The 12354-nt window shown below is 42.4% G+C and overlaps 1 protein-coding gene across 7 annotated transcripts in view; it reads left to right on the top strand.

The window, feature by feature from the left end:
* The window catches only part of ANTXR1 (ANTXR cell adhesion molecule 1), a 236575-nt gene that overhangs the window by 19312 nt on the left and 204909 nt on the right, over positions 1 to 12354 (top strand). For all 7 annotated transcript variants that reach the window (XM_003830925.6, XM_008956339.6, XM_008956338.5 and 4 more), the window contains exon 2: positions 7777 to 7848. In XM_003830925.6, the coding sequence (XP_003830973.1) occupies positions 7777 to 7848 (72 nt within the window). The remainder of the gene's footprint in view (positions 1 to 7776; positions 7849 to 12354) is intronic.

Raw genomic sequence — 12354 nt, 5'->3', positions numbered from 1 at the left:
AGTAAAATCATTGCAGTGAAGGCAGTGGTTCTATCTGAGCTGTGGGATGATGGGTGATTTTTATTTTCTTCCTTTTGTTTGTCTTTCCCTCCTCTCTACCCACCCCCCCAAAATTTCCAACAATGGACCTGCTGCTTTTGTGATACAATATTTGTAAACCCTCTCCCTTGGTGCCCTCATTCTGAGTCACTTCCTCCTAAGTGACATCATCCACAGCCACTCTCACCCTACGATGTTGACCCATCCCCCTTTGATCTTTCTGGGGGATGCAAAGTGGCTACTGTGGCTTCATCTCTGTGAATCTGGCGAGTGTGAGAAACGGAGCCGCAGCTGTGCATTTCAATTATGGGAAATACCTTTTGGGTTACTAACCCATTGTCTGTATTCTTAACAACAGTGCTTTTGTGTTGAATCTGCACCAAAAGTACCAATAGTTGATATCAGAAAATGTTTTTAGGTTTCTCCTGGTGTACATGTGTTGTGTGTGTGTGTGTGTGTGCACATGTGCCTGTCGAAAAAGGCAGAGTGGAGTTGAAAGGAGTGCATATTTTGCTGTAATACCTTTTTGATCATGATCCACAAGAAAAATACATTTTATATCTTGACACAGTACATATACAATACTTATGTGTAATTGAACAAAAGTTAACACATAACATTCTTTTTGTTACTGTATGCAGTATATTCTGGTATTTCTATTCTATTCTATTTTTTTAATGTTAGCAATGTCCCATGACATTGCTTTCCCAAATCACTAATAAATTCCATTCTGCAGCTTAAAAATCATTGTTTCCATAGGCATCAGTTAGATATACTAACAGGATATTTCATCACAAGTCAGTCGAGTGGGGCTGGGCACCCTGTCCTGGGGTCTCAGTGACACAGACAGGAGCAGGGCGGGTGGCCCCAACTCAAAGTACAGTGCTCAGTGACTAGGTTTGGGTCTGTATTGGTGTCTAAAGAAGTTGGAGTGGAGGCAAAAGTCAAGGTCAAGCTTTTTGAGCAAGAGGGAGGCATGGCTGTGACTTGAAACAGTACTAGGAGGACAAAGCCTGAAGGCCTGGGCCAGGTTTAAGACTCCAGGCAGTCAGAGGACAGGGCAAGGCTAGGAGGAAGCAGAGAAGGCATTGCCCTCAGATTATTGTTCAGTTACTTCCAAGGGTCTAATATGCAAAGAGTAGAAGCAAAATAAGAACTCCAAATCTCATTCTGACTTGTCTTCTAAAGGGCACTCTTTTCCTTGGAAGCAGCTGGGGAGGGAGCACAACAGCAAATGAATGCAGGGTCTTTGACAGCAGAACCAAGTGTGAGTCCCACTTACATGCGCCTGAAGCTGCTGAACATGTCTGTATCCTTCCAGGATTGGGACCCAAGTGGGTTGCTGAGGACATCAGTGACTTCAACTGGGTGGGGCTAAGGACAAGTAGAAATTGGCAGTTTTATAATTTCCATCCTTAGAGCTGCTCTGCTCTTCCAGGATTAAAAGACTCCTTGGTGATGGTTCCAACTGCAAACTTTCTTTTTCCCTTTTATTCTATTCTAATCTGTGTGCAAAAGAAGGGAGGATAATTTAAATTCAATTTGGCCAACTTGATTCTTTCTGACTCTGGTTGTATGTGTGGCTAATGGAAAGAGCCTGTGTTTTCTAAGGAGCTTAACCACAGGGAGGTTTGGAAACTCACATAAACAGAAAAGAATGCACTTCAGAAAACAAGTCAGAATGAGATTCGGAGTTCTTATTTTGCTTCTACTCTTTGCATATTAGACCCTTGGAAGTAATTAAACGATAATCAGAGGGCAGTGTCAGGTTCCATGCAGAATCCTGCACTGGGAACACACAGTGAGTGCAACGTCACAAAAATTTCTTGACTTCTTATCATGTTCCAAACACGAGAGAGAGCATAGAAAAACAAAAATAAGAAAGACACTCTGGAACTGCTTTCAGCAACAACCTTCTGGGTCTAGTAGTGAAGACTGGTGGCTTTCCCTCCCCATGGTCTAGTGAGTCCTTCTCCAAGGCCAAGTCAGATGATAGTGTGGGAGGGCATTGACTCTGGTTTTGAGTACCCAATACCCAAGAGTATTGAAAGAATCTTCAAGCACAGAACTCTGTAAGACTGTCTTCAAGCAGAATTCCTGGGAGGCTACTTGAATTCCAAATTCTGCTGAGATTTGTGCAGTGAAACACAGGCACAAAATCCCAAGAAGAGGTCTGGACCCTCTGTGCCATCCTGAGACCAAGTTGACCTATAATAGCCTTCAGGGGCTAGAACTGCATTTGAGTTAGGATTTAATGGAGTTGAAATTAGGGACCTTTTACATCCACTGATTTCTAGAACGTGGCACTGCAACTCTCTGTGACTACAGCTTGCCCAGCAGTTACGTGTTAAAGGCAGTTCTGGAAAAAAAATCTACAACAGAGTCCAATGAAACACTTTCTAGTACTATTTATATTTGGGCTTAGAAGGTTTTAATTTCCAACTGCAGCTTTGGTGATAATGACTGGATGGGCCATACTATCTGAAGATGGTATCAGGACTCCATAGCCAGAGTTTAAGGTCATTGACTTATAAAGAGACTGACATGATTAATGGCATATTCTATACATTGTAGGGTGGAAAGAAACTGGAATTGGATCCACTTTCTGCCATTTCCCCCAGCCAACACCTACCTGGTTGTGACCAGGAGTCCACTTAGGTCTTCAGGATTGAGAGGAAGCCCAGGGTCTGAACTACCCTGAGTCAGTTATTCTGGCAATAGCTACTAGGGCAGTTTCCACACCAGAAGATCAGTTACAAGGCCAAGTGCAGGTGAGACATACGTGTTTCAACAGAAAGTCTAAACTTAGTCATAGACCCAGCAAATTCATCCCTATGGAAGAAGGCAGCGGGGGGCGGGGTGGGGGTCTGGTTGAGGTCCCAGTGGTCATGGATAGGAAGTCAGCTGGGATTGGTGGGTGGTGGTGAGGCAGGGGAGAGGACTGTGGCATCAGACAGGTAAGCCTCCTGCCACTGGGGCTTTGGGTTAAAGAAGTATAAGCAGTACCCCCAACAAGTCTGCTGCCATGCTGAAACCATAAGCAGCGGACATAGGGCTCTTTGTTTCTCCAAGAGGTGGTTTGATCTTGCGCTAGGACAATGCCTGCATGTGTGGGTTAAGAAGTTTCAGAAATAAAGAGTAGAAGGAGTCCAAGGTGCAGATCGAGATAACCCTTTACTCTCTTTTTCCTTTAGTAGCTGAGGCCCCTTGGAATCCCAGGGTAACCCAGAGAAGACAAACCCAGTTTGGTTCCTAGAATCTTAGAAGTTTGTGGTTTTACCTTTGATGATTGAGGAGGCAGGCTATGTACATCTCCAGCATGGCTCAAAGGGTGTATATTTTGGTTAAGGCTTAAATAATTGTGTAAAGAATGATCACTTACATACATGAAGTGACAAACCCCAGCAGCGACAGGGCAGCTGTTAGCAGAGGAGCAAGCCTGTCATTGCCTTTTTGCCTCCAGTTTTGTCTTAAAGCTCTCATTTTATTTTCTTCTTCAGAAAATTCAGCTCTTGCCCATTAGCAAGAGTTTTGATGGATGTAGACTTTTGTCAACACCCAAGGATATATTTTGGATCTTTCCCTATATCTGGCATCAACAAATCAGGTGAACATCAAAACGGTATAAACTTTACATCAGTCAGATAGAAGTATAGTGAAAATGACATGTTTTAAGAAAGTTGGAAGTATGAATTATCATTGGGTGACACTTTTCAATAAGTAAAGGAATGCAAATTAATTTGTGGCTGTGAAATAGGGCCACTCCTTGAGAATGAGGAAATATTAACACAAAAAGGATTTACTTCAAACTCTTGCTCCTTAAACAGGGAGTCAATAATAGTTTCCCAATTCTAATTCGAGTTCCTATTTCACCAACACATTGTTTCTCCTCCTAGTATAATTTCCTGATTTTATTCTTTTATTTCTATGGGTACATAGTGGATGTATATATTTACAGGGTACATGAGATGTTTTGATACAGGCATGCAATGTGAAATAAGCACATCATGTAAAATTGGGTATTCATCCCCTCAAGCATTTATCCTTTGTGTAACAAACAATCCAATTATACTTTTTAAGTTACACTTAAATGTACAATTAAATTTTTATTATTATTGACTATAGCCACCCTCTTGTGCTATCAAATACTAGGTCTTATTCATTCTTTCTAATTTTTTTTTGTACCCATTAACCATCTTCCCAGTATAAATTCCTCCCGGCAGAAATTCTCTACCGATGAGGAAATTGGACATGGGATAAAGGAGGTTTGGAGATTCCTCCCTAATCATTAGATATCTCACCCTACCCCCTCAGTAACCAGAATTTCAAAGATTAATTTTTCTGGTTGTATGGACCAAAACACAGCATTGCATTTCAGAAGTGGCCACTAATGGCCAGTCTTTAAGGAAATCTCTTGATTCTAGTGGAAAAGGGTTGTAGAATTCTGGATTGGCAATGGCTTATAGGCAGTCATGTGGAATATCTTCTGAAGCACCTGGACAGCATTGGGCCATCTCTGCCAGATCACCACCCAGGACCCCCAGGGCCAGAGCATCCACCCTATGGCTGGAGGATGGCACCCTGGACCAGTCTATGTGACCTGAAGTATACAAGTGAACCCTGTCCAGGGGGATGGCCAGGTCTTTATGAAAGAAGATTTCTAAAGCTTTAAGCCCAGGGCTAGGATATGCAGTTCTGGTGAGCTCGTGGGAGACTCCAGATGCCATTCAGTTCAGAGATCTACTGATGATCATGTGGGCCCAGTCACCAAGCAGCTATGCCCTAGAATCAGTGGCCCATCTGGGAAGGCTTCTTACTTCACATAAGTCACGGGAATTGGCGAGAGCCATCTGAGTCCCAAACCCAGGCTGTTTATCCAAGCCAAGGCAGAATAGTTGAGGTTCAGTTGGCAAAAGATCAGGAAGCTTCCATGAGCAATGGAGGCTTTTCCTCTTCATGCTCTTCTTTCTTTCATTCAAAAAACAGGTAATGCTCGGGAGGGAAATTTCTTTAAGACCGATTGCCACCCAGTATCAGGGGATGCTGATAGAGAGGTGGACACGGTGGCCCTGAGAGCATAAGGCAGGGCCTTATGCATAAGGTAGTGATCCTGTCTGTGTTGGTTAAAAGCAACATGGAGAGACCAACCTGAGTTTGCTTGTTTTTTTGTTTTTTGAGATGGAGTTTCCCTCTTGTTGCCTAGGCTGGAGTGCAATGGTGCAATCTCAGCTCACTGCAACCTCAGCCTCCCGGGTTCAAGTGATTGTCCTGCCTCAGCCTCCTGAGTAGCTGGGATTACAGGCATGTGCCACCATGCCCGGCTAATTTTTGTATTTTTAGTAGAGACGGGGTTTCGCCATGTTAGCCAGGCTGGTCTCGAACTCCTGACCTCAGGCGATCCACCTGCCTTGGCCTCCCAAAGTGCTGGGATTACAGGCGTGAACCACTGCGTCCACTGACCTGAGTCTTGAATGAAGAGTTGCTTGCCACTGCGGACAATGAGTATCCCAAGCAGATGCAGTATGTATAAAGGCTGAGTGAGCAGAATAGACAAAGGGGTGCTTTTGACAGGAGGGGACCCTGGCACGCTCCTTCCAGATCCCTTCCCCATCTCCCCAGCTCCTCACCTCCCCTCTACAGGCTGCATGGTGCTGCACCATGAAACCACTTGCTCTTCCCCAACTTCCATGTTTTACACCAAGGATGATCTTTCTCCCCTTGTCTTCCTCACAAGTTTCTACCTGTCCTTCAAGAATGGGATTAAAAACCACCCCCCTTCACAGCCTGCACCAGCACAGAGAGCCATTCCCCTTTTCTTTTTTCCAAATGCACAGTCCTCAACTGCAGCACTTTTCATGACAGGTTACATATTAATTCTTCTGTCTTCCTCTCTCATCTCTGAGTTCTTGAGGGGAAAGCACCATTTCTTAGCCATCTCTGCACCTTAGGCAGCTAGAGTAGTGCTGGGTGATGTTATTTTTAATAGTTAATGAGAAATATTAAATCCCCAGTATAATCTTCCTGCCTCTGGTTATGCCAAATATCATCTCAAATTAGCCAAAGTGGGGTTCAAGATGAGCACACAAAAACATAATTATAATGAATATCTCCTGTATGAGGAGAAGAATCCAGGATTGAATCATTGCTTTTGACCCTTTTTACAGTGCCTATTATAAGATTCTAGACAATCTGTGTTGTTCAAAAAAGAACAAAGGATAATATAATGAACACCCATGCGTTCTCCACATAAAATGAGCAAATGTTAACTTATTTTCCCATTTTTTTAAAGAAATAAGAATGTGTATGTGAATATATTCATAGAAATTGTGTACTGGTGGATTTATAATTTTTTTCTCTAACAGTGGAACAATGACTATCTCTGTAAAAGATGCCTATGTACATTCTCCAGAATTGAAGTTCTAGATTAATTTGAGGAAAGTGAGACATCCTTATGACACAGAGTATCTAATGGTATGACCAGAGCATATTATACGACTTTTTCAGGTCAGACAGATATATCATTTCTGGATATGGGACAAAGAAAAATAAATTGTCCTCCTGGAAATGGAATACACCCGATCAGAATGAGAATTCTTGTGACTATCATTCCATTAAAAGGAAAGCAAAAAGTCCTCTTAAATCTCTGTAAAATAGTTTGAAACAAAGGAAAAACAGCAACAAATAGCTCTCTGGATGTTAAAATTGTAAACGAGTGCATAATAAATAAAAATCATCAGAAATCAGTGGAAAATGTTTGCAATACAAAATGTCAGAGTAGAAAGAGCAAACTCTAACCTCAACAGTTATTAGAATGGCAAGCAGAAATGCAGAGCTTGCCTGAAATTGATCCTTAGGTGAAAGGGAGGAGGCATCACAGCTACTAAAAACAGTGGGTTTGAATAGAAAAAACTAATCGGAGCCATTGCAACAAACTGAATATGAGCACTATGGAAAATATAAGCTGACTGAAGCAGTAGGAAATGGTACCAGTGAAACAGAAGTCAAACTTGGGAAATAAAGAAGCCCCTTTCCAAATCTAAAATCCCATGATTCCGTATGTCCTAGGGAAACAGTTTCCTTCTTTTGTCACTAAGAGGATTCCTTTTTCGTATAACAAAAAGCTGTGTCGTTTTTCTTCTTTTGTTTATTAATACGACTAAATTAGATTTCCTTAAATGTTCAGCTATCACTACCTTCCTGAAATAAACTTCACCAATTAATTAATTATTATTCTTTTGGATTCCTGCTGTGTTCATTTCATTAATATGATTTAGAGATTTTGCATCTATATTTACAAATGAAGTTGGACTCTTTGGGGAGGGGATGTGTTTATCGTGTGTGCTAATTTCATTTAAATGGATTAGAATAGTTTTTCTTCCCTAATCAGAGAAATAATTTAATAGCACAAAAATAGCTGTTCTCGAAGATGCAAAACTCACTTGTGAATCTCTTTGGGCCCAGCGTTTGTTGTTGCTGCTGTTGTTTTTCAGGGTTTGGGTGTGTGGATTTGGGGTGGGGGCAGTGCGAGATTGGGGGAGTTCTTTTACAACATCTTAAAGAACCCTAACAGAAAGTTGAAACAGCCTTTCAAATAATTTCCAAAGTTACAGAAGTTTCAAGTAATGAGTCCGGTTATTGGAGAGGTCAAATGTAAAATGACAGAATGTGAAGATAAATAATACAAGGTAAAGACAAATAAACACCTGAGTCACGCAACACCTGCTTTTGTTTTCCTAGATCAGGAAGTGTGCTGCACCACTGGAATGAAATCTATTACTTTGTGGAACAGTTGGCTCACAAATTCATCAGGTGAGAAACACTATGCATTTTGTTCACTTGTAGTTCTCTGTCATGAGTCAAACTAGTCCACGTTTGCTATTCTATTAATTACTACATACTTTGGGGATGTTTTTTGACTAAGTTGGGCTCTCAGATCTCGGACCAGAGACTGTTTGCTTTGTTTTCATCTTTGCCACATTTTAGAGTAACATTTGGCTTTATGTTTTTGGGAGGAGCCAAATCTGGTTACGAGACCAAAAATATTTAGCATTCTCCCTTCTCTGTTGAATAGCCTATTCTTATTACCTTTAACATTTTTCTTGCACACTGCATCATGCAGCAGCAATTGGCACATTTTAGCTGGACTCACGTGTAGGGTGTACAGTGTGTAGGATGAACAATTCATCCCAGTTTGCCCAGATCTTTCCCAGTTTTAGCACTGAAAGTCTCACATCCTAAGGGGAACCCTCCTTAGTCCTGAGCAAAATGTGACAATTGGTCACTCTCTAGCTGTGTGTACTATCAGGTAGAATCCTCTGAGCATTTTCAACACCACTTTCCCAGGCAAGGCAATGCAGTTTTGAACATAGTCACTGCAAATATCATGGGAGTCTTGGACTTAGTAGTAAGGAAATGAGGTCACTTCACCCCGCTGTGTACAGCCTCCAAGGGATAACACAACAGTAATAGCTTTCATAGAGTGCTTGAAGCAAGCTGTCAAAGTCTTTGGTAAAATTGGTCTGATCATCGTAAATTCTAACACAGCTCCACCTCATGCTGATGGCCTCCATAGAGTCTTCCAGTTGATAGGAGTGACCATAAAGTTCTTCTTTGAGTAAGGTTCTCTGTCTCAGAATACAGGTTATCCTCTAAGCCCTGGGTAGTGACAGACATGTTACCCTCAAATTTGGTTATTGACCTCAGCACATACCTACCTGCCTAATTGGAGGGAAAGGGTTAGGAGGTAGCTTGTCTGTTATGCCAAAAATTGGAAGCTGCAGCAGGAAGCATCTAAACCCAGATGATTAGGAAAAACAGATGCTGAGAGGACAGAAGGGAGAAAAAGTACAGGAAAAGGAGAGAAACAAATACATGGGTGGTGTTAGAAAATGTTTGAAAGGATCATAGAAACTAGGAATTAAAAGGAATGAGATTTCCCAGCCTATCCTAGGAGGCATTGTGTAACTCTCTACTTGAATAGCTCTGGTGAAAACTCACTGCCTTTGAGGCAAAAGTCCAATAGTTGGACAATTCCAGTTTTCATAAGTCTTTTTGTCATTAAGCCAAGACGTCCTTTCTTCACTCGCAGCCATTGGTCCTTTGGAGTGATATAAAACAAGTCTGCCTCCACACCCTTCACAGTAACTGCTCTGTGTCTCATTGGCTCTTCTGGGCTTCTGTTCTCTCTGAAGTGGAGGAGTCTAGTGGGATAGGCTTTGAAGTCAGGCAGATGTGAGTTTGGATCTAAGTTCCGTTGTGCAACCGTAGCAATTCACCAACCTTGGCTGAACCCTAGTTTATATATGAGGCTTATAAGAGAAAACATGTGCAAGCCCACCAGTCCAGCACCTGGCTTAGAGTGGGCACACAACATCTTTCTCAGTTCCCTCAGCAATCCCAGACTCTTCACTATCTTAGAACCTTAGAAAATTGTGGGCAGGGGCAAGGGAGGGGATTAAGAGAACCCTTAATCCAATTCCCTTGCTTTATAGATGAAGAAACCGAGGACCAGGGAGGTTGACATGGCTTAATCCAGACAAGGCACCCTTCTCTGGTTGTCTCCGCTAACCCTACTTGGCCATGGAGCCCCTCAAAGTGTGGAGCCAAGATCTTACCATCACCCAAACTCCACCAGGCAGAGGCTGGGCTGTCGTCTGTTGACAGTCACAGCCCAAGTGCCCATAACAGTGCCAGACACATAGTACATGCTCAGTCAGTATTTTTAAATAAGTGAATGAATGGGCAATTTTCATTTATTTATTCATTTTAATAAAAAGTCTAAGGCAGCTGGGACTACAGGGGGGAAATTCATTCAATAACAGTGGCTGATGCCAGTACAAGTACATCATTTCTAATCTCAGTGGGATTTTTGACATTTTGAGTCCTTTTATTTATCTTTATTCTGACCTTCTATCATTTTTCTAATAATGATTCTTATGCTTTGCTGTTTTCCTCAAGCCTTCAACCTACACCTCACACCCATTGCTGTCAGCAAATAACCTCACCTCCTACTTCACCAAGAATCCAGAGAGTAGTAGACACGAGTTCAAGTTCCAATCTACTCCTAAAAGATGCATATATGTCCTTCCCACTAGTCTCTGAGATCCAAGTATCCCTCCCATGTAAGGCCAACCTCTCCATTTTAGTCTGACTTTATCCCATTGTCTCCAGTTTCCTCCAGGTCTTTGTTTCTGTCTTGTATTTTTCTCTACCTTTCCCCTGGCTCCTTCCCCACAGTCTACAAACACAAACTAATCTCTCCTGCCCCTTGTCCCAAAAAAAGCAATGACAGTGAAACTCTTCATCTTGTCTTCCTATAGATGGGACCCTATTTCTCTACTAGTTTCTCACTCATTTGTCTTTAAAGACTGGCCATCTCCATATCCTTACTTCTCATTCATTCCTTAACCCACTGCTATCTGGCCCTCCTCCCCACCCTTCACCTGCTTGCCTGCCAAGGTCTCACCCAGGGATGACCCAGAGGAAAAATCCAGGAGCACTCTGCAGCCTTTAGTCCACTGGATGCAGAGGTTTCATTGGATCCAGACTTATCCTTCCTTGAAACTCTTTCCTCCACTGGCTCTCATTCTGCTTCCGTCTCACTGGCCTCAGCCAGCCCTTCCCACACTAGTGTTGGTTTTGTATTTGGCTCACTTCCCTCCTCACTGCTGACACTCTCTCTGAACAACTTTGCCCACATCAGTACACTGAGGACTTCCAAATTATGCCTCTAGCCTAGACTTATATGCCAGTTGCCTCTTGGAGACCTTTATTTTCCACATTTCAAATTTATTATTTCCAGAGCTGAACTTGACAGAAGGGGAGCAGTATATAATGTGGCAGTTAGGAGCCCAAGTTCTAGAATTAAAACACTTGACTTCAAGCCCCAGGTCTGCCACTCCCCCACTGTGTAACCTCAAGGAAATTGTTTCATCTTTCAGGGCCTCAATTTCCTTTTGTGGAAAATAGGAACTGTTAGTTTGATATGAACTATCAGGATTGGTACTATAGGTACCAGTCTCATACAGTTGTTCAAGTATAATGAGATCATACGTGCAAATCACTATGATCTCACACATGGTAAGAACTCAGTAAGGTTGGCCATTATTATATTATTATAATCATTATGATTGTTGTTATTATCATTTAGGACATGGTGTCCTGCTGCCCCAGTGCCGGGGAAGTAGTCCCAGGCAGCACGGGGTCATGGACAGAAAACTGAGATCTGTTTTAGGGACCAATATTCAATTCACCAGGTATTGCCTGAGCTCCTATCAAATATTAAACACCATGCCAAGGGCTTCCAAAGATGCATCAGGCACATGGTAATAAATGCAGACTTTATCCTGGAGACAGTAGGAGTCATTGGAAATTTTATAGCAGATAAGTGACAGGTTCTAATTTTTGTTTTAGGAAAATAATTCTGGGAGCAGTGTGAAGAGTGAATTGGAGCAAAGAATCTTCCTAGGCAAGACAGCAGCTAGGAAATTGTAGTGGTCAGACGATTGAGGCCAGGATCCTAAGCTAAGATACGGGAAGTGAGGCAGGTTTGAGAAACACTTGGGGAACTGGAACTGCAAGGTTCAGAGCCCGATCAGGTGTGGGAGGTTATTGCATTGTGAAGAAATAGATTGATGCTATGACGGAAGAACAAGTTGAACACACAGAACGGCATTGCATTGCTGAATCCACTGCAGTCTGATGGTCCATCTTGCAGACTGAGAAACAAGTTCGTCCTCAGGTGAGAGTGCTTCTGTCTCCAGAGTGTGACTCTTACATTGAGAATGCTCCTGAGCACTGCCATATAAAAACCATGCCAATTTATTCATTAATAATGAGAAGTATGACTACCAAATGGAATAGATATTCTTATGACCAGTCAGCACATTCTCTCCTTATAGGATAATCTCCTTGGGAAGCCAAGGAGAAATTAAAAGTTGATGGTGATCCTACTTTCAGATCAAAGGGAGTTTGTTATATAATGTTAATAGCTGATGGCATCAAGCTGCAACTCATCATTAGAGAATACACCAGGCTACCGTGGAAACATTATCAAATTTTACCTATCGGGATCCCCTTTTATAGACACCATACAGATTGGTCCCCTTGTTGGGACACACTTCAAACAGAACACAGGGCAACAATGAAGTTTATCATTCTTACTCGTAATCCACACTCACTAAGCAATGATATCAGGTCAGAAGCAGCCTCAGGAAGATCCAGTGTGTCTTCTCTTTGACCCACACTTCAAGTCCACTGCTGGCTAATCAACACCCGCAGCACCAGCCTAGGAGGCCCCCTGTGGGTTACGGGTCT

This window comes from Pan paniscus, chromosome 12 (genome assembly GCF_029289425.2).
Source record: "Pan paniscus chromosome 12, NHGRI_mPanPan1-v2.0_pri, whole genome shotgun sequence".
NCBI classification, from domain to species: domain Eukaryota; kingdom Metazoa; phylum Chordata; class Mammalia; order Primates; family Hominidae; genus Pan; species Pan paniscus.
Note: the sequence above shows the minus strand (reverse complement) of the source record. Positions and strands in the feature narration are given on the sequence as shown.